The following is a 22,509-nucleotide window of genomic DNA, read 5'->3' as shown; positions in this document are numbered from 1 at the left end:
TATTCTAATGTTCTCTTTGTTTATGGAAAGTGAGTAATTTTTCTCCTGATAAGCTCGAGTCTGCTGCAAGCATGAGGTTCCTCTTTAGAGACACTGTCTTCCCAGGGTAATCAGAGGGTCATAGATTCCTGGAGGCCCGCAATCCCAACCCTCCATTTACCCCCAGCCTCAACCTGAACATGTTCAATCAAGAGTAAGAAAGGGATATAGGATGGTAATTCAGGCAGAAGAAACAGTGAGAGATTTGCCTCAGAGAAAATTACTGTTCCCCTCCAGCCGCCCACTCCAAATGCCTAGACAAAGGGAGAGCTCACCAAAATCTTAGATGTATAAGCACTGTTGATAGAAATGCCATTGACAATAAGGTCGAGGGCCCTAGGTGGTAAGACGTCTGGGCTTGGGACTTGACGGTAGTGGGTGCCCCCGATGTAAGCTTGTACCACTGTCATGCGGTTCATGGTCAGCGTGCCCGTCTTATCAGAGCAAATGGCGGTGGCGTTGCCCATCGTCTCACAGGCATCCAAGTGCCGCACCAGGTTATTGTCTTTCATCATTTTCTACAAAGGAAACAGAAAAGCCTTGAGAGAAGACCAATGGACCTCAGGCTATGTCCTTGCCAACATCTCTCCACATTTTATTTTCCAGTCCTACACAAATATACAAGAGACTGTTTTGGTGAATCCTTAAGATTCTACTGGCTTGGGCTGGGGATTTAGCTCAGCGGCAAAGTGCCTGCCTGGCAAGCGCAAGGTCGTGAGTTCGGTTCCTGGTACCGGAGAAAAACCAAAAAAAAAAAAAAAAAAAAGATTCTACTGGCTTATTTAAACACTGACACAGCGGGTGGAGATGGTCTCCCCAGTGTCAGGGATTTCTGCTCTTGTGATGGACCACCCAAAGTTTACAGGAGATGGAATAGCTTATCCTTTCACCGAAGGCTTCATGGTACCCTCCCTCCCATCTCTGTCCTAAAGTTTGCTCCAGTCTCACCTTCACAGAGTAGGCCAGCGAGATGGTGACAGCCAGTGGCAGCCCCTCTGGCACAGCCACCACCAGTACAGTGACACCGATGATGAAGAACTTGACGAAGTACTGGATGTAGATGGGAGTACATTCGGGTTGCCATGGTCTGCCTTCTATCACGAAATTGTCAATCACAAAGTACAGAATCAGGATGACAACTGTGATAGCCGACATGATCAGACCTGTGCAGGGAAACAAGCTGCGTGAACCTAGGCTTGAGAGCACTCCAAGGGCTCCAACCAGAGATGGATTAGAGTAAATTATAGCCTTCCTACTAATTTTTAAAACCACCATCTTTAAGAAGTCAGGCTAAAATCTTCTATCCGTGCTCTGTTTCTTCTGTATTATGGTGTAAAAGAAAAGATGCTGGTTCTAAAGACAGTGGTTCTAAAGACCCAGGTTCTACTCTTAGCACTGTACCTACTTAACTCATGGCTTTGGACCAGTCAAGCCCGTCTGGTCCGGGTTTCCTAGACCAAGTTTCTCATTCACAAATAAAAGGATTAGTCCACTTTTTGAAACAGCATTTTACGATTGTTTTCCACAACCCATAATGAGGCAACTGCATTGGTTCATTTACTAATAGTTTACCAAGTCTGCCTTCTCCCAAATGTTGGACCAGTCACAACTTGGTTACAGAGATGCCCCAGTGATGCTAGCAGATCTTCTAGGCTAGCACACTTACAGAGAAACCTTCTAAAGAAGAGTGCGGCCCAATCCTACAGTGCAAAAATTTATACGCCACTTGCTGTGGGCCACACAAACCCTTCACAACCTCTGCACAGTGATCCTACAAGATAAGTTACATTGTACTCCCAAAGAAAAAGGCAAGGCTGAGGACAACAGTAGGGTTAGGAGAAATCTGTTTCATGTTTGAAACCTGTATGTCAGGCCCAATAACTTGTTTCTGCATTTGCAATTCATCTCCTGCATACAGAGTTTATATGCAAGAGATTTCAAGGTAGTCAAAAGTAGCTGGGTATGCCTATGACGGAGCTTCCTGCAGAGCGCCAGGTGTTCGTTCTGCGCACTACCCAGTGTGATTAGCCACAGGCCACGTGCAGCTGCTGGTCATTTGAAGTGAGTGGAGGAACTGAATTTCTAAGTTCATGTAATTTAAGTGGACACGGCCGCTTGTGGGCGGTGGCTGCTGTGGTGAGCGGCACAGATCCTTACTGCCTGATGTGTGCTTAGCGGATCAGCAGCATTGCCATTGTCTGGGCAGTTACTAGAAATGCAGAACCTCAGGCCCTGCCTCAGACATATGCTGAGCTGAATCTGTACTTTAACAAGAACCCAACATGAACTACACATACAGAGATCTTCTGGTTACAACTGTGGTAAACAGAAGACTGGGTAGGGAAAATGCCCAGGGCTCTGGATCCTATCTGGAGGGACACGGGCACCGACGGGCCCTCCTCTCAACCTTAGCTTCCACCACTGAAAAGGGAGAGAGGAGGCTACAGGGGCAGGTGATGGAGAAGCAACTTGCTTACACAGGACGTAGTTAGCGGCCCCTCCTCTGAGAGCCATTCTGACCACTGCCTCTTCCCTCCACTCTGCACTCTGCATTCATCGCTCTGTGCTGGTCGTGTGCTACTGCTACACGCGGGAATGGCCTCCAGAAAATTGTGGCTGTCTAGGTCCTTAAGGAATTTACAAGCCCAAACAAGAGACAGGTAAAAGCTCTTAAAGGTTTCCTTCTTGCTAACCTGTTTCCCCTGCTGTGACATGCACTCTTTACTTCCCATTTGTTTAGAAGAGACAGGGCGGTCATGAGCCCTTACACCTAGGAAAACATTTCTCTCTGAAAAAGCTGAGGGCAGCCCAACAGGGGCAAACAGGGACACAGCCAGCTAGCCTGCACTGGCAGCTTAGAAACTTCAGCTTCCTTGTGCCAGACTTGGTTGGTGCTGTGAGTGTCCACACTGGAACAGAACAAGAAGCTGGCTTGACCCGACTCACCGGCTTTTCCAATCTGAACAGCCAAGCGCGTCAGCTTGCCCTGCAGCACCGACTTCTCCTTTCTGGGCACCCTGGTGATCTTCTTTTCCTTTTCCTCATTGTCAGTCCCCTCCTGGCTGTTGAGTGGCTGGATTTCCAAGGCCACTCCATCCTGGGTCTTTGCTACAGTGCACACACAAACACGAAAAGTGAGCAGGCAAGGTGGTGACCCCGAGTGGGAGGCAGATGGAAATCAAAAACTCTTTTGTCTTCTTCCTGGAATACACCTTAGGCCCCTGACATCAGTTCTGACCACTCCCATCCCATGCCAGACACAGAACTTGCCTTCAACTCTCTACTGGGCCTTTGGAACTCTCTACTTGCCTTCAACTCTCTACTGGCACCACCTTAGAGCCCCAGGCCAGGTTTATTACAGCGAGGGGATTAATCATGCTGCTAAGGACTATCACCAGCAACCATCCTTCCTGGACTTCAGCGCTTAAAATAGTGAATGTTTACTGTAGAAGCGGGCTGAAAGGAAAGGCTGGCAGAGGTTTCTAGGGCACAGGGGTCCTAGCTGCCTGTTACAAGGTTCACCTTTCTCCCTCTCCCTATGTGGACTGTCAGGGAAGAAACATAGACTGTCATACCCAAGGTATTTTTTAGCTCCTTCTTTTTGTTTGTCTGTTTTTGTTTTTCTTCCGGTACCAGGAATAGAACTCACAACCTTGTGCTTGCCAGGCAGGCGCTTTGCCACTGAGCTAAATCCCCAACCCCTTAGCTTCTTCTTTTATAAAGGAAATCCCTTTTCTCCCCTGTCTGAAAAGTTCAGGAGGTACAGAGTGGGACCTGGAATTAAGTCTTTGGAGGAGAGGAAGAAGGTGGTATAAAGGGATCCCCAGAATAAGACACAGCAGGGATAAAGACAGACATACAAATCTATTTTGCTTTTCAAAGAAGATTTAAAGACAGCTAAAATTAAAGGATCATTTCGGTCTGGCCCTGGTACTCTGACACAATGACTATTTCTAAAGACTACTACGACATGGGCTACAAAAGAAAAAAACATCTTTCAGAGCTGTCTCATGAGCACAATCCTCGCTGGTTCCCAGTAGTCCTCCAACTTTGTCCCTACAGAGCTCAGCCCCTTGCTCAGGACGCACTGCCTGAGATACTCTCTGCTGTCAGACTCACAAACAAGACAGAGATGGGATGCAGACACAGTCACCCAGAGAGAGACACACAGCAGATCAGGAGCAACAAGACAGACTGTGGAAGGAACAAAGAGAGGTGGGAGAGAGGTAGAGAGAAAGGACTCTCCCAAGTACCCCAAGAAGCCTATCAGAGAAGGAATCCAGACTAGAAGAGGACACTGATGAGGCAGCTGGCAAGAGGAGGGTGCAGGGACTGCCCACCCCAACGCCCTCCACCTGGAAGTCTCCCAACCCGGAGACTGATGACAGTAGGGGTTTAAAATCAGGGCAGGCTCAGTGCCCTGAGAAGAGCAGATCAACTCCCCACTCTGACGTGAGGTTCCCAGAGCCAACAGCAGAGGGCACCGTTGTCCCGTCTAGCCTGGGACTGGGCCCCCGACCCCACCCCAGATCTCTGCACCTTCCTCAAGATGAGCCATCTGGGCCACAGCAGCGATAACAGATGATGAAGAGGGAAGGAGAGAAGGCAGATGGCCTGGAAAGGTCTGGTTTGAGTGTGGGCAGGTAGAGATGGCAAATGAGTGGGTGGAGAGGTTACCTTTGTTGCGATTTTCGGGGACTCCTTGTTTTTTGCCTGTTTAGAGAAGAAAGAAAAAAGTGGGGTGGAGACCCAAAGTGACTATTAAGAGATCAGATATGCAATTTGTCAGTCCTGCTCTGAGCCCAGAAGGGCGACCGAGGAGGAGGTGGGCTGGGGGGAAGGGCAATAAACATAAAGGGAGCTCATATCGTTGCCCCTATCCTCTCTTCCTGGAGGCTCTAATCAATCCCTGGGGTACTAGCAGAGTGCTCACACAGGTAAGTGCAAGCTCACACCTGAGCTGCTTTCTCTTGCATATGGCTGCTGCTGGGAGGGAGGGTGCTCTTGGGAAACAGGGTGGGGCCAGGAGTCGAGAAGTGGGAACGCTTCCTATGTATTGGCAAAGGACCTGAAAGGTGTCTCGTGTCAGTTCAACAGCACTGGGCGAGCTTCCTCCTCCTTTACCGGCAGGTGGCTGTGAAAATGATGGTCTAGTTCGGACAGAACGTGTTCTGTTTCCTTCTGTACACTGCTCTCCACTAAATAGCTCAAGATTATCCTCTGGCCAAGTGGTAGACATTTGTGACTCCTGCCAAGGGAAGAAGGAATTCTAGGGAGAGGTATAATTTGGTGATAGTATCTTTTTCTCTTTCTCCTGTTGTTCCTACTTCAGGAGCAAGGGAAGGGCAAAGACTGGCCTAACTTCGGGATGGACATGACCTGTCTTTCCACTCTTCTAGCTGTGTATCTCTTAAACCAAGAGCCCAGGGTTTCAGCAGGAATCCATTTTATCCTTCTGATCAGTTTGCTCTTAGCTGTGATGGTTCATTTAATTCTCCTGTCCTTGAGGAAAGCAGGGAGGAGAAGGCACATGCAGAGGGCACTTGGGGTCGTACCTGCCGGCTCAGTGTGAGGAGGGTTTAACTCAACCCTTTACAGCCCACCAATGACACAGGAATCTAGGCCCAAAAGCAACTTGGGAGCCTCAAGCCGGGATCTGGTTTTCATCAGAGCTCCCTGGACAGCCAAGGTTTACATCTTCATCTCGGAAAAGAGTTTGGATATCTTCCCTCCTCATTCTAACAGATGCTCCAGCCAGGCTACCCATCCAGATCTGCTACACTGCTTCTACTCTGTCCATGGGGAGGACAGGACAGAGTCTCATTCCAAATGCCCGAGTGCCCTTTACCTTTTTTCTTCTTTTCTTCCTCATCATCCTCACTGGCCCCTAAGAGGGTAAAGATGATTCCAGTCTGGGAGTTGATCCCCACAGCAGTCACCACCATCCGGCCAGAGCCTTCCATCACGTGAGTCCCTGCATAGGAAAGGAGATGATGGGAAGGAGTGTTGTTCTTTAATACCTACCATGACTGGGTGTCATGGAAACTTAAAAAATAACACCTAGCTGGCTGTGGTGGCATATGCCTATAATCCCAGCACTTGGGGAGGCTGATGCAGGAGGATCACTGTGAACTTGAGACCAGCCTGGGCTACCTAGCGAGCTGAAGGTAGCCTGAACTGCACGGTGAAAAATCTGTCTCAAAAACGGGGTGGGGGTGGGGATATAGCTCAGTAGTGCAGTACCTACCTGGGAAGTGCGAGGTCCTGAGTTCAATTCCCAGTAACCCGCTCCCTCCAAAAAAAGCCTGGCCTATGGGTAATGATATACTTATCAGAGAGTTAAGAAAAGGTAAATGGAGCCGGACCCATGTAAAACCGACCAATTAACCGAAGGTTGGGAGGAAAATATAAGTGTTTCAGGCTAAGCCCTCCCTTATCCCCTACCCCTAAACAGCTGAGCCCTTCCAGGACCCTTAACAGCACTATGTTTCATAGAAAACCTCTTTCAGGGTGCCTGATAGTCCTTGTACTCAACACCCCTGCAGGCTACTGCCTCAGCTGAGCCCATGGGAAGGAGCACAACAGAGCTGGAGGAGAAAGCAGGTCTGGGGCTCCCGGCCTGGCTGTCTGGGGGGCAGCAGAATGGGATGCGGGCAGGGAGAGGCTATACCTGAGAGCAACATGGGGTCTTTGTCCACAGACTTCTTGACATGGTCTGACTCCCCTGTCAGAGAGCTCTCATCAATCTTCAGATCATTTCCCTGGATGAGGATCCCATCTGCAGGCAGCAGGTCACCTAGGGCGGAGAGGAGCAGCAGACAGTGAAGGAGAGCTGGTCAGAGCCCGGCAGAGGGTGGGCCTCCGACTCTGCCTCTCATCTCAGGGCTGCTCCATGGGTTGTCTCCATAGGGCGGTGGCCCAGGCAGTAGCTGGAGAGCCTTTGAAAAGTAACTCCTGGACTGGGGTGTACCAAGCATGTACAAGACCCTGGTTTCCAGCCTCAGCACCACCAAAAAATTCCTTCAGGTATTATAAATTCAAACTATCATTGACCCTACCTGCCTTCCTGTGGCCTGAATATTACATACTTTTAATCCCAAGACACAATGTGCAAGTCTGACAACCTTTTGGGAGAATTTCAGCGACTACTGTTTGAAATTCCTTTCTACAATCTCCTTCAACTCTAACCTAGATGCTAACACAATTTGGGGGCTCATCTCTTTGAATTTTCAGCAATCCCCAGCCTCCTCATGCCAAAGACCTTATCCTCAAGTGCGCATGGGTAGCGGGTAGGGGCAGAGGTATGATAACCACGGGGCTCTCACCATACTTGATTTGGGCGATGTCCCCCACTACGATCTCAGCCACAGGGAGCTGGATGAGCTGACCATTCCGGATGATGGAGAACTTTTGTTCCTGTTCAATACGGCTCTGCAGCCCCCGGAATTGTTTCTCTTTGCTCCAGTCGTTGAAGGCCGTCACCAATACCACGATGATCACCGAGAACAGGATGGCAGCCCCCTCGATCCAGCCAGCTTCTGCCTCATTTTCATCCTCTGGGGAACTTTCGGCTTGACCACATACTATCCAGGGAAAGGAGAGAAACAGTCCCCAAGGGCCTCTTGTTGACATTAAGAAAGGAGGGCGGGGCTCCCATAGCTTCCACACAGTGGGAAGTCAGAGAAGGAGAAAAACAGAAAGTAAAACTCTCAGGTAGAGGAGCCACCCTCTGCAGAAATCAGAAGACAGTAGAACTGGGTATGGTTTCGCTATCACGTATCTATTTATATTTTGTGTGTGTGTGTGTGTTTTTATTTTATTGGTACAGTTGATTTATGTAAATCTAAAAGAAGCAAATGACTATTCTGTACGAAATATGTCAATACATGTCGTAGGTAAAAAAACTTATGATTCTCAACATGGTCAAGCTCTCACTGCTGTTTCCTATAATGCCAGACCATTGGTAGAGGGAGAAAGGGGGGTCTGTGACATTCTGACCATGGATCTGCTGGAAGAAGGGGAAGAAACTGGAAGGAGTGAAACAGTAAGAAATAGTGAGTGAAAAGAACAGCTTCCTAGCTGCTAGGTTGGTTTCTTGGGAGAGCTCTCTGGATAAAGGGGGAGGATTTACACTCTCATCTGTCAACCACCAAGGCTAACTGGCTTTGGTAATAACAGGAAGAACCCGGAGCAGAGCTGTGCTGAGCTGTTTAAACACTCACGTTCATTATTTCCACCAGGGGGGCGGTAGAAGGACAGGACGAGGGAGATGATGGCTGCGATCTCCAGGATGATGAGTGTGACATCTTGAAGGGCTTCCCACACTAATTCTAAGAAGGTCTTGGGCTTTTTTGGGGGGATGAAGTTCTGTCCAAACTTGAGTCTACGTTTCTCTAGATCGGCAGGGTTTCCGGAAAGACCTGAAAAAGAGATAGGAGTGAATGAGTGGATGAGAACAAAAGGGGAATGAGCTCAGCGGCACAGCGCCTGCCTGGCAAGCGCAAGGGCATGAGTTTGATTCCAAGAAGGTGGCGGGGGATGATAACAGAAGGCAGTTAAAAGCCCTCTTGTAAAAAGCAAAACAAAACAAAACAGACACCTTTGAACAGACCCCTTGCTTCTTAATCTGCCCAGCTGTGGAAACCAGTTAGGCTGGACAATCACCCGGATTTTCCTCAGCTTTTAGTTTACCTATGGACAAAGTGTGACAAGGTGGCCTCAGCATGGCTGCCACCGGGTTCTCTTAGTAGCCAGGATAAACTAAGGCATACACATAATTTCACCTGCTCCTCACGGAGTGTGCTGCAGGCTCCAGCTCTAAGAATACAAACATGGAGATGTTCCTTGGGAAATGGCTATGGCAGTGCCTACCTGTACTTCCAGCTACTTAGGAGGCTGAAGTAGAAGGACTGCAAGTTCAAGGATAGCCCAAGGAACTTTGCAAGACCCCCATCTCAAAAAAAAAAGTTTCTTGGGATGCACACAGTACTTTTTTCTCATACTAACATATAAATTCTGATGCAGACTGGAAATCACAGTTAATGTAAATCCCCTGGCTCATATACAAGGCCAGAAAAAACAAGTGGCCTGCTCCAGGTCACGCAGGGCAGAGCCCATCCATGTGTCTGGATTCCAAGTCCTGGGGCAGAGGCTTTGAGACTGTAGCTTACGCATCCCCTTTAAGTGCATATGTCTCTGTTTCTGTTATACACACTGCACTAAGTGTACTATTATTCTATCACGTGGGTACTGAACAGGTAGTTAGAGAAATGCTACACTCAGGTTGAATACAAAGAGGTGAAGAAAGGCAAGGTCACTAAGTTTTCAGATACTACACAGTTCTTGGTTACCAGTATCCTCCCCACGAACACACTTGTGTGCTTGCGTACTCGCATCCACACACATCCCACACCACATGGAAACAAACCTACCACACAGCTTAGACACATACCATACTCACACAATACACCACACACATACACACACATACACACTGCACAACAGTTATGCAACACATAGATACATACATACTACACACGTATCACATACCACATAAACAATACCCTACATAGATGCATACATAGCACACATACCACATGATGTGCATGCCAGACACATGCCACACATATAAACCACACATCATACTTATACCACACACGCACAACACACTAACCACACACCAACACACACACTCTAGGCACATTCTCAGAGGGAAATGAGATAGGCAGAACTATTCTTAAAGCCTCTCTGAGAACTCAAGCCCCTCTCCTGGCCCCCAGAAGGACTGTTCTTTAAAGTGGGAGAGAATCCTAACATGGCAGTTAAAGACAGTTGTACTCATCAAATTGTTTACACAGGGCAGCAAACTAGTCTTGGTTCTGGAAACTTCTGGCTGCCTCACCCCATCCCACAGGCACAGTGGGGCACCATTTGTCTTGAGAAAAGCTCAGCAGCTGGGGAGGGGGTCCTCCTACTCCACTGAGCTTCCTGTAGAACAAATGACTGGGAGGAGCCGCAAAGACAAAACAGAGGTAGTGATGCCACAGGACTTCTTCACCCCCAGTCAACACGACACCCGTGGGTAGGGAAGGCATGGGGCATGGCATGAGGGCGAACACCTCTCCATTCCCACTGAACAGCACTTAGCCATGGGATGGCTAGGAGGGTGGCGGCAGGAGGGAACTGGGTTAGACCTAAGGAAGACACTCAGGCAGGAAAAGATTTTGAAAATGAGGAAATAGATTCCAGCGCGTACTGTTTGCAGGGCCTGAGATGGCATCTATTTCCCATGAAAAGCAAAACCCTCAGCAGCGGTACAGTACTTGGACACTCATTGGTGTGGTCTAGAATGGTGGGAGTATTCGGGACCTGCCTAGAGGGAAAGTGGGGCGGGGTGAGGAGGGAGGAACAGGCAAGGGGGGCACTTTGACTTGCTACATTAGGAGAGAACAGAGAGCTGGTTAGGAACTTGTGCCAGTGTTGTAAGCTAGGGCCTCTTCTACCCAGGGCCCAAGGACCTCAGCTTGGCCTCAAGGCTGAGCTCCGCAAGAGAGCAGGGTTCAGCCAAAGCAGTGAAGCAAGTTGAGCTGCTTCCCTGATGCCTTCCACATGCTCCACTCGGCAGCTGGGTTCACTGTAAGAAGGGAAGTCAAGGGCCTGGGAAAGGAGTGTTCCAGGCACGGTGCTGAATATGCAGGCAGGTCAGGGGCAGGGCCTTGCTGGTTCTTTCTTTTCCCCAGGACAGGAGACGGCAGGGCCACTGAAGCATGGGAGTAGGGCCCAGTTTGCTTGGGTGAAGCAGAAGTTCTGATAACTGGGTAGGCCGTTTTACACAGAAGCCGAGTTCACAATGTAGTTGGAGGAGATGCCCGCCCTCCTTTAACAAGGGTTAGTACACCATCATGAGGGATAATGGACATCAGATATTAAAGGGGATAATAAAGGACACCCTAGTAGCCTAATAGCCCTTCTTCCCACCAAAACAAAAAACAAAAAACAAAAAACAAAGCATCTGTAAAGAGTCTATCCAAACAACTCTGTTGAGGACAGAGGGGGCAGGACTACTCGCCCCTTTGGCTCTCATATTAATTCCTTACCATTATCTCTGGTGCCTACCGCTCTCTTCTTTCTCATCCCCTCTATCTGTTTAGTCAAGAAATCCCATCAGCCCAGCCTCCAAAATGTATCCGAAGTTCAACCCCTTCCCATTCCCTGGCTGTCACCCTGGTCTCAGCCACCAGCGTCTCCCAGCTGCACTGTGGCATCGTCTAACTGGTCTCCTGGCTGCCAGCCGTGCCCTCCTGCTCTCAGTGTCTTCCCAACACAGTGCCCAGAGTACTGATTTTAAGAGCTAAAGCAGCAAATGCCACTCATCTGCCTCAAACCCGCTGTGACTGTTACTTGGAGTGAAACCGGGCTCAAGACCTTACAGCGGCCTGAAAAGCCCCGCACGAGCTCCCAGCGCCCACCTGCTCCTACCACCTCTCGGTCCTTCTGTTCTCCCACCGAATAACAGGGTCCTGCTTCTGCTTCAGGCCTCTGCACAGGTTACTGCCTCTGCCCAGATCCTTCGTCGTGGGCCAGCGTTCACCCCCTCACCTCCTTCGGTCTCCCTGCCACTGCCCACTCCTCAGGGAGGCCTACCGGTTCCCATTTAAAAGGGCAGCTTCTCTGCATGGTGCTCTCCATCCCTCTCACCCTGTTCAGCTGCCCCCAACACATCTTCTCACCTAACATTTATTGTCTTTCCCCCTCCACATGGGTTTGTCTTTGTTCTTCAGGCCTGTAGCAGTGAGTGTGCACATACAAATTTGTTGAATGAATTAAATGAATGAGTAATAAATAAGACTGTTAACTTTTAAATAATCACTATGTGCCTGACGCTTCACCAGGCAGGCGTATTTATGTTTTCCCATTCAAACAGCACAAACCCTAGGAGGTGGCTACTATGAACCCCATTTTACATACACGCAAACTAAGGCCTAGAGAGGTTATGGGATTCCCTGAACTGGTAAAGGGCAGTCTATGTCCATGAGAGGTGGCTGGATGCCAACCTCCACCCAGAGGGGGTTGGGGGATGGAGGCAACTACACTCAGCCGAGGCTTCATTCGAGTGTGACCAACTGGCCCCAGTTTGCTGGGACTTGCCAGAGTTCTGCACAGAAATTCCTGCTTCCTAGGCCCACCCTGCTTCTCGCACCACGGGTGGGCTCAAAAGCTGCTTTCCTCTGTGACTCTGAGTAAGCCAGCGCTACTCCCTCGGTCTCCAGGGAGGGTGAACAGTTGTCTTTATCTTGTCCTCAGGGATGGTGTCATCCATTCCTCTCAGGTCTGATTTCTGCTCAGTGAGTTCTCCCATGGCTTTTTGGGACATATGCAAATGAAGCAAGACACATGGGTACCATAAAAGGTCAGGACTGCTCTTGCCCAGATACCTTCAAAGTCACATATTTACTTACTTTTTTTTTTTTTTTTGCCATTTTCTACTCATCTATCTGCTCCACCTTAAGTAGTGCTGGCATGTGCAACAGCTACCTTAAGAAGTCAAGTTCTATGCCAGTTCCCAGTGCGCCCTGCAGCAGGGCGGGGCAGGTTGGGGTTCTTAGCAAGAGTAGCCTTGGGAATCCTCTCTGACATGTGGCGCTGCACGGGAAAGCCATGTGGGGCTGGGAGCCCAGCCAATCCCAATTTTGGGCTTTCCATTCCAATTCTTTCAGTCTCAGAAAAGCTTTCAGACCCTGATCTCAGCAGCTATAATTTCACACAAATAGTCGTCCAGCCCAGAAAAATGTTTTGGGCCCTGATCTCTGTGGCTTGTCAAATACTCACACAGCCTCCTGGAGTGGGAAAGAAAGACTTGGCAGGGAAAGCATGCTGGAAACACAGGAAGAGGGTTTCCCCAAGAAATTCATCAGGAAAGTAAGAGGAAACCTTGTCCCCAAGAACACGAGCGAGAGAGCCCCACCCAGCTCACAAGTGCTTCTGGCCCTAAGAGTCAGAGTGAGCACATGAGCTGGGAATGGCAATGAGAACGTTAGGTGAGGTCATCACCCCCACCCCAGGCTGGGAGTTGCACAGCACCGGCCCAGCCTGGGCAGGGCAGAATCAGCAGAAGCGGAACATCTGTGTCTGTTGTGAGCCTGTGCAGCACCCAGAGCCCAGGAGAAGCAGCCCAGCCCAGCCGTCCGTGGCCTGGCTCCAGCAGGGAAAGGCCTGGGCCAACCCGGCTCAGACATCAAGGCCTGTGGGGGCAGAGGCACCTTTTATCAGAACCAGCGCGGCCTCAGAAAGGGTAGAGGTAGATGGGACTTCATGAGGGACTTCCCAGCTGTCTGGCTGAGCTATGACACCTTGCCAAAGGAGGCAGCAGAGCCTTTCCCGCACAGCACACAAGGGAGTTTCTCGATCTGCAGGCAATGCTCTTGGCACATGAGAAGACATGTTCATGCGCTGGGGTGGATGGAGCTTATGGTGCAGCCTGCCTAGCTTGTGTGAGACCTGGGTTCGATTACTGGCATCAAAAAACAAACAAACCTTTCAAGTCCTATGTTAAAACCCTGGGTTAGGGCATTAAGGAAAAGGAATAGCTTAAGATGAGAGGGCCTGGGTGGAGCTAGCTCCTGCTGCTAACCACATGCTACCCTCCCAAGGAGTGTAGACTACTTTTCCTGAGTCAGCATTTCCAGCTCATCACCATGGCTCCGAGATGTATCCTCTAACTGCTATCCTCTCAGCCTCCAGAGAAGGCAAGTGACTCCAATTTATAGCAAGAAGATGCTGGACTAGACCACAATGCTTCCTGCCTTCTTTGTGGGGGGCGGGCGTCCACACAGCCGGGGCATGCCTCCCTTTAGCACCCTTCTGCTCTAAGCCTTTTTTGAAAACTGCAGCTCTGACATGGAGAGGACAGCTCCTTGGAGCATCCTTGACAGCCCTCTACTCTGCCCGTTCTGCCTCCTGCATGCACGTGCTTCCTTCCGTGTGGTGTCACATTCCTAGGGCTCACACCTTAGGAGCTAAATAAAAAGAGTGAACGCTCCACTTTTAAGAGTAGATGCAAGATCTGCCTCCACCAAGGAGGAAAAGCCATCTTTTTTCCCACCCGAGCTTATGGGTCAGTGGAAGGCAACAAGAGGAAGGTTAAAAGTCAAGCCAGGGTTGAGGGGCAGAGCGCATGCTTCGCATGTGTGAAGCCCTGTGTTTGATCCCCAGCACCACAGACAGACAGAAAAAACAAACTCATATTCAAAAACAAAAAACAAGTAATAGTTTCTGCTAAGCTGCCAAATGAATGCAAATAAAGGAATCCAGATCCATGGGAAGAGAGAGATCCAGGTACACTCTCCTCATCAAGATCTTGACACCCCTCTCTGCCTGGTAGTGGGATGCCAGCTAATCCAGAAAGAAGTCCAGCTCTGGGCAAGGGCTGGGCAGTGAAGAACCCCTGGAGCCTTGGGTTGGCCTGGGAAGAGAGGGCCCACAGCTGTCCTGACCTAGTTTGGCCACAGGCATATAACTCAAACCAGACTGGGAACTTCTAGGGAGGAGAGACAGAGGGGGGCACCTCCCTCTTCCGTCTTTCCCATGAACCCACCAGTACGCCAGAGAATGCTGCTTCCCCCAAGTTTTACAAAAGCCTTCCTCACCCGTTCACCAACTACTAAGAATTTCTTTGACGATGCTACTATCCCTGCCTCTACTGCTCAACACCACAGTGCACCGGCCTTTTCCTAGCTGTGGTAGATGGGCTGTCCACTTCACTCCTTCCCCTCTCTCCATGACATTCTTTTGGTGGGTAATCTTTCCTATCTTAGCAGCAAGAGTGTGCCGTATAATGTCAATCTCCGCAGCCACAGCCAGATGGGCCATGAAGAAGAGATCGAGCATCCTTAGGAGAAGTGCAGCGAAGTTTGAGATGGCAGCTGTGGGGCAGAAGGCCCAAAGAAAGACAGGCAGACAGAATTATGCTTGTAACCTCAAACCGATGAAGGCCTCAAAACTGATGTTGCACCTTATAAATGCTGTGGTGAGACTCGTCACTATTTTATATTTCAAAACTCTTGTAACCAATGTGTTTTGTTTTCAATAAGCATTTTAAAAATTTTAAAAAATTGATATTGCAGAACAGACTAGGAACTTCAAAGAGAGAAGAAAATCAAAGAAGCCAGTTACCCACCTTCTTCTCACATTTGTTCCTATGTATATTTATTCACTCACCTAGTCCTCCACTTCCTCTGGTACTGTCATTCCCTAAAGCAGTGGTCTCTAAGTAGTTGTGTGTGGGGGGGGGTGTCTCTGTTGGAGTGTGGGGAACTTTTTATATCACCTCATCCACTTCTACGCTTATATAACTTATTGTGTAAATTATTATGTATATTAGTGTCAGAAGTAGTGACAGTAACAGAAATGTTTCAGGTGAACATTTATTGGGGTAAGTATTCAATTTTTTTTTAGACTGACAACAGTACTAGAAATTTCAGGGCTGCACTTGCAGCTCATGATAGAGCATTTGTCTAGCACTCCTAAGGCTCTGGGTTCTATTTCTAGTATCATTTAAAAAATTATTTTTTCAGGTTCAGGAAGAGCTCAATCCCAATATGTCCCAGATTGTGGCAACATGGATAATTCTTGGTAGAACAAGGCACAGTAACATCAAGGCATGGATTATAGTAAAACCCCAGAGATCTTAAAGTGACAGATGTTCATTTAAAATCCTGAAATTAACCCAGGTGTGGGACATACATCTGGAATCCTACCACTCTGGGAGGCTGAGACAGGAGGATGCCAAGTTCAAGCTGAACCAAAGCAGCTTCCTGAAACACTATCTTAAAATTAAAAAAAAAAAAAATTTAAAAGGGCTGAGGATGTAGCTCAGTGTGAATGCCCTGGGTTTATTCAATCCTCATACCTCAAAAATGAACAAACAAACATTAAACCTGAAATTAGTGAACCAAAATCGTAATTCCAGTGATCTGTCTTAAACAGATTCTTTCCCCTTCTGCCATCCACTCCCCAAAAGTGTCAGCACCCTAAACCCAGTGACTATAACAATTATGGCAGACAGAGTGCTTCCACTGCACATCAAGAACGCTCGGGAATTAGGACCATCACCGCGGAGTCTGGCCATGCTAGGGCATCCTTAGGCCATCCCTGCATGATGCAAGGCTTCCTCCCAGTTTGTAAGCACCCTTTCTCTCCCTCCAGTATCTTCAGCTTCCGTCCCTACGCTGTGTGCTCCTGTCACACCTGTCCTTCCCCAATGCAGCACCGTGGCAGTATTTTGGGAATTGTTTTCACCTGAATGCAACTTCTTTCAGCCTAGAAGCTCTACGGAAAGAGGGACTGTGCCTGTCACACCGTGGGGTCCCTGGCACCGAGTGGGCACTACATGGCTGCTGCGTGTTGTGGAGAGGGAAGCAGAGGCCCTCACCTGCCCCACTGCCACACCCAACTCTGCAAGGAGGAAAGATGCAGAAGGGTACACAGGGGATATGAAAGTCCTACCAAGATTCTTCTCCATTTACATTCAATAGAAATTATTTTTAGCCTTTTGGAGGAAGCCCTGCGCTTAATGATTTACTATTTACTCAAGGCTCCCCTTCTCTGCCTCTTTTGGTCCTGGCCCAGAACTTCCCCCTAACTGCTGACCTAAGTCCTTTTCAGAAAATGTAATTTTTCCCTCTCAGTAGGGCAGCACGTTTGGGGACCAACAGGGAAAGTGCTATGGGGAGAAAGAATATTCACAACCTTCTATCTAGACCGAAGAATCTCCCATCTAGAGAGAGATGCAGAAGGATCTGAGCCTAAAAAAACACCTCTTCCTTTGCCCCCTCAAGCCACAGGTGATTCTCCGAGACTAAGTTTCTTTTACTCCCAAGGCCGTGGGACCCTTGGGGACCACTCAGAGGATAAGAGGCTGTCTTCCAGCCCCAGTCAGCTGAATTGCTCTGATGTTTGAGGATTGGAGAGATTGGCTGGGTTGGCAATGTGGCAGGGAAAGAAGAAAAGACAATGAAGGAAGGAGGATGAAACATTAAAGTGAGAAGAGTAGCAAGCAAATGGGAAGGATTTTACTGGTGCCAAATGCTCAGATTTCCCCAATCCAAGGCAACGTGACTTCCTGTGAGCTACGTCTCAGCCCAGCATCTTAGCTTTATTAGACAGTCATCAAGACAGAAATCTTTCATCACTTAAATTTAGGTATATGTCTTCTTACACATCTCCTTCACCCCTTCTTGTTTCCCTCAGTCTGGTCCCCTTTTGAGCTCACACTCTTGGATTTGTTTCTCGAAGCTGCTGAACACCGAGGCAGCTGAGCATTTCCAAGTCTCCCTGAGTCTCACCAACTCTTGTCCATGGGGGTAACTTCTCCTGCTCCAACTAGAAAGTGCACACTTGAGGGACACAGGATCAGTATGAGCATCAGGTCACAATCGCACATTTTACCAGGTAGCAAAATGCAACACAAACTTTTAAATTTTCCGTGCTTCTGGGAATCTCTGTGCTGCTATTTTTGTTGTTGTTGTCTTTCAGACAGGGTCTTGCTATGCAGTTCAGGATGGCCTTGAGCTCACTTTGTAGCCCAGGGTGATCTCGAACTCGCAAAGCTCCTCCTGCCTCAGCCTCCCAAGTGCTGGGATTACAGGTGTGTGCCACCACACCCGGCTCTGTAATGGTATTTTAGCATAAGATCCATAGACCATTAATAGACCTTAAACAAGAAAATATAGACAGTATCACCACCTTCTACCTGGCAGTAAGAGGTCAGGCAAGGAATCTAAACCTGTTAGCCCAGAGAAGAAGATTAAGAATTAAGCCCACTTTCATTTAGAGTTCTGTAAATATAGGCTAATAAAACCATGTTAGTGTGCTGGGCATGGTGGTGCATGCATGTAATCCTAGCACTCGGGAGGCTGAGGCAGGAGGATTGTTATGAGTTCGAGGCCAGTCTGGGCTACAAAGTTAGCTCAAGGCCAGCCCGAACTGCATAGCAAGACTCTATCTCAAAAAGAAAAAAAAATGTTAGTATCAGAAATGTTAAAAATCCCGAGTTCCTCAAGGTCCCTTAGTAGCTATGTTCTGTTAATCTACAGCAAATATGCTATCAGTCCACAGAATATAAAGGATGAACTAATCTCTGCAATCTTTTTTTTTAAAGACTGGGTCTCACCATTTTGCCTAAGCTCTGAAACCCCTGGGCTCAAGTGACCCTCCTGCCTCAGCTTCCTCAATATATGGGTATGTGATTCTACCCCGCTCCAATCTCCCCCATCTTACTTTACCTTGTTTCCACCAAAAGAATTCAATCATCAGATTAATATCTTTATTCCTAGTGTTAGTCTGCCAGGGCCTCCCACAGGAGACAAAATTATGTTAGGCTGTCAGGCATCCCGAGTGTGGTCTTCTGTGAGCAGGCTGCCTTTTTATAGCAGCAGCTCAGGGAGGCACCTAGATATCGATACTCTTTCCTCTGCCTGCCCAACCCCACAGCTCTGCCTCGTGTGGAGGCTCCTGCATCTGAGCTGTTCTGTGTCTTCTTTTCCTGTCTCTTTATTCCTTTCACACATGAGGAGTCACTCCTGGAACTGGGGGTTAAATATCTAATAAATATCTAATGGAGAGGTTGTTTGCAGACACCTTGCCTCTCTGGCTCCAGGACAAGCCCTATGGTGAATCTTACAGGGAAATAAATGAGGATACAGGTTTGTGATCTAAGGAGAATGGCAGTGGGCAGCTGTGCCATTGGTGGGAACCCTGGGTCTAGAGAAGGAGAGGCACCTGCCACCAAAAGCAGTGGCTTTTAATGATGGGACTAAACTGAAACTGGAATGGAGCCCAATACATGGACTATAACATTTAATATACAATGCTGGAAGAAAAGTAGAGTACATTTTGGCCTTTGAGATGAACGTTCTCTGGGAATCACAAATAGTCATAGCTATAGGAAAGGATTTAGAAAATTGGAAAATTGGAGGCAACTCTGAATCGTTTTCTTAGGAGCTCCCTAGGTTCCAGTTTAGTTCCAGGGCGACTTTGTGAAACAACTGACCAGAACAGCAAAAGAAGAGAAAAAGAAAAATCCTGTTTAAATGCTGATGGGTGTTTATAAAGCACTGCAGAATCTCAGTAAAATTTCTTTAAGGTAAATATTGCTACGAAAGTTAGAAAAGAAAGAAAGAAATTTAGCTGGGCGTGGTGGCACATGCCTGTAATCCCAGCACTCAAGAGGCTGAGGCAGGAGGATTGCCAAGAGTTTAAGGCCAGCCTGAACTACACATGAGATCCTGTGTCAAAAAGACACACACACACACAAAGGGGAGAAATTTAGTTTGCAAGAACTAGCCAGTGGCCAAAGAGTCACTAGATACTAGCTACAAGGCAGAGGCTAAGCCACATAAAAACAATTGAGCGCCGCCATCTTAACCAGGTCTCTTTTCTTGATCATGATGCGACAGAGGAAATAGCAGCTGTGACAACCTCACCAGATGGGCTAATGCACTGCACTCCACAGGCACCCGTATTCTGGCAAACGCTTCCAGACACATGGGTTCTGTTTTAATTGGAGAAAACTAATTTATCAGACACCTAGGTTTGGATGTACGTTATATTATTTAATACCATTAACTTTATGAGCTAAGTATTATAACATTATTTTCAAAAGAAATGGACTCCATGAGGCTGAGTAAACTCTTCAGTGCTATTCAAGTAGTACCCACTACAGCTAATATTTGAATTCAAAGCCTATGAGATAGGAAATTGGCTTACAGAAGCAAAGAGAACATGCGGGGAAATCCCCTTGAGTTGCAAAACAAGATATGGGCAATACGCACATATCTATGCAAAAATCTCTCCCACTTTCTTATGATAAAGAGTTTAGATTCAGGGTGGGGTACAGGTCAGTAGAGATCACCTGCCTAGCATGCATGAAGAGGTTATGGGTTTGCCACCAGCACTGTGCGCGCGCACACACATACACACACATCCAGACTCCACATCATTAGCTTACAATATAGAACTGGCTAGGGGTCAAAGCCTCTTAGAATTGGTGAGAAGTATGATATGGTCTCTGAGGAAGGCTCAGAAGTAGGAGACCATGAGACACTGAAGGCATCTAAGGATAAGATCTTTCTTCCACCTCCTGCTTCTCAGGCACCGACAGCCTGCTGCCCAGGGTCAGGAAAGAATTTGCTACTAAGATGCTCCAGCCAGGCCTCAGTGAGAAAGCAAGTTTCCTTTTGTTCTGTCTACATTTTGATGAGGTGAAATTTCATAATAACCTGGAGCTTTGGGCATTTGGACTGAGCCAGGCATGCATGAACTGAGATTGTCTCATTTTCCTTTAAGTATACATTAAGAAAAACTGTACTATAAAAGTGTATCAGGGAAGGAAAAATGATTAAGATGTGATATGTATATGTGCCAATTCTCCAAGATGATTAAAATTAGTATGTATTCCAAACATATACCAATAAAAAAGTATATCAGACAAGGTTGAAAAAATTACTATACATAATTCCCTCATTGATCTGGTAGATATGACTAAATGCCTTTTGAAAGTTACCACCTCATTTGTGTTTACTGTTCTATATAAAACTGTACACAATAAAATAGTCAAACGGGTTGATGGATTATTTACTTTTTGGTAGACTTTCCATCCCCCATTACATTCTTCAATGTGAGAAAGAATGATATGTTTAACTCTTTTGTAACCAAAGACTGACACAGAATAAGGGGCTTGAAGATTATTCTCTGATAAAAGCATTTATACATAAACATTCATAAGATAAATATCCTCCCTGCTGTATACTGATAGAGGGAGGAGGAAAGAATGATCTTCAGAGAATACCACAGTCCCCAAGCATCATCCTTGGGAGGGAAATGGCTCTCTGTGGCCTCACCTCCTTACAGTGCTTTTAGATACATACTTTCCCCGTCAGATAAAAATCTACCAGTTTGCTCTCTAGAAAAGTACCTTCCCTAGAAGACCGAAAACAGTACTTTGAAACACCAACTGCCTTCCTTCAAGTTCTCCACCCTGAAATGGTCCTTACCTTCCACAGGGGAGGTTTTCAGTCTATTGCAGATATTCTGTACCCCGCCATAGTGGACACTGATCTGGGTCATTCCATCAGCTCCACGCAGTTCCATGAGTTTCCTCAACTCCATTAACGTGAAGCCATAGTCCCCGTCACGGCTTTCAGCTGTTGAGTTGGCGGGCAAGGACTGTCCTGATGGGTTCGTCATTTTGCCTGTGGTCCCCAGTCTCTCAGCCAGAGAAGATGAGGCGTCTCCCCTCAATTGACCAAGGTCTCTTGCTTTCTTGTCCCCGCCTTTTCCTGCTTCGTGCTTCTTTCAGGGCCCAGTTAGGAAACAGAGTGACAATAACTTCTCAGGGTAGCCAGGCCAGCCTTGAGCCTTTCTTCTGTACAAAGCTTGTCAGTGAGAAGAGGAAGAAGATGGGGGAACCAAGTAGAAGACGGACTCTGTGTCACGATGATTGGTGTCCCCTGGGTGGTGATGGAAATGGTTGTCCAGGACAGGTAGGTTCCTAGTTTAGGCTGACTTGTCCAGACGGAGGTGTAAACAGGACGTGCATGTTATGTACAGGTGACCTTAGTGACAACCAGCAACTGTAGTGGTAGATCAGCAGTAGAAGGAGGAAGAAGAGGGCTCCTTAGATATTGATGACAACTGGATCTCTGGAATAAAGATTCAAAGATAGACAAAAATAAACAATTAAACTGGCCATGAAGATCCTGGAACTGCAAAGGGAAAAGGTACCCCAAATCTAGCATAAGAGTTTAGGTGACAGTTGACTTCTGAGTTTAACAGATAGCTGAGGTCTGAGCTGAGTAAACTGACTCATGAGAGGCTCTTTCTTCCCTCGGAGGCCTGAACAGCCTGTACACTACAGTATAGAGAAGCTATTTCAGTCTTTCTGGTCTTTCAGTCTTCTGGTCTCACTTCTCCCAAACCAAGCCACACAAACCCCACAACTTCAGGAACTTGGAAATAAAAGGTTATGACCTTTAACAGTTCTACTGCTCTGTATATGGAGTATTTGAGGGATCCCTTAACAGAATCTTTTAGTCTGACTTTACCTGTAAGAAGTGAGAAGTAGCCAAAAAAGGAGTCAAGACCCAAGTTGTCTGGAGGGTACCTTGCCTGTCTGCCACCCTCTCCCACACGCCATGTGTCTCCACTTTCACTGCAGACATTTACAAACAAGGAAAACACTGTGATAGAAGATACCCAAATCCTTCCTTCCCTTGAATACCTAGCCTTGAGCTGTATGGAAATACAGCAGCCTGTGGTAGTTGCCAATCAGTCAGGCAGCAAATTTTAGTCTTGAGGCACGCCCCCACCCCGAAGGGCTTTGAAGAGAAAGAGAGAATAATATACTCTGGCAGTTTATCCAACAGCATGGAATCATTTTTTATGAAGGGGGCAGAAGAACCTCTGAGGAGGAAA

The 22,509-nt window shown here is 47.6% G+C and overlaps 1 protein-coding gene across 5 annotated transcripts in view; it reads right to left on the bottom strand.

Annotated features, from left to right (window-relative positions):
* Atp2b4 (ATPase, Ca++ transporting, plasma membrane 4) overlaps positions 1–22,509 on the bottom strand; it is a 93,661-nt gene that overhangs the window by 25,501 nt on the left and 45,651 nt on the right. For all 5 annotated transcript variants that reach the window (XM_005375268.2, XM_005375270.2, XM_013522634.1 and 2 more), the window contains exons 2-10: positions 21,090–21,737; positions 8,262–8,459; positions 7,365–7,622; positions 6,710–6,835; positions 5,888–6,013; positions 4,717–4,752; positions 2,986–3,147; positions 988–1,202; positions 315–557 (exon numbers count right to left, since the gene is read on the bottom strand). In XM_005375268.2, the coding sequence (XP_005375325.1) occupies positions 315–557; positions 988–1,202; positions 2,986–3,147; positions 4,717–4,752; positions 5,888–6,013; positions 6,710–6,835; positions 7,365–7,622; positions 8,262–8,459; positions 21,090–21,282 (1,557 nt within the window). In that variant the 5' untranslated portion in view covers positions 21,283–21,737. The remainder of the gene's footprint in view (positions 1–314; positions 558–987; positions 1,203–2,985; positions 3,148–4,716; positions 4,753–5,887; positions 6,014–6,709; positions 6,836–7,364; positions 7,623–8,261; positions 8,460–21,089; positions 21,738–22,509) is intronic.

Source organism: Chinchilla lanigera, unplaced genomic scaffold, assembly GCF_000276665.1.
Source record: "Chinchilla lanigera isolate Chin_1 unplaced genomic scaffold, ChiLan1.0 scaffold00005, whole genome shotgun sequence".
Taxonomy (NCBI): domain Eukaryota; kingdom Metazoa; phylum Chordata; class Mammalia; order Rodentia; family Chinchillidae; genus Chinchilla; species Chinchilla lanigera.
This window is presented reverse-complemented; position numbering and strand designations above follow the sequence as displayed.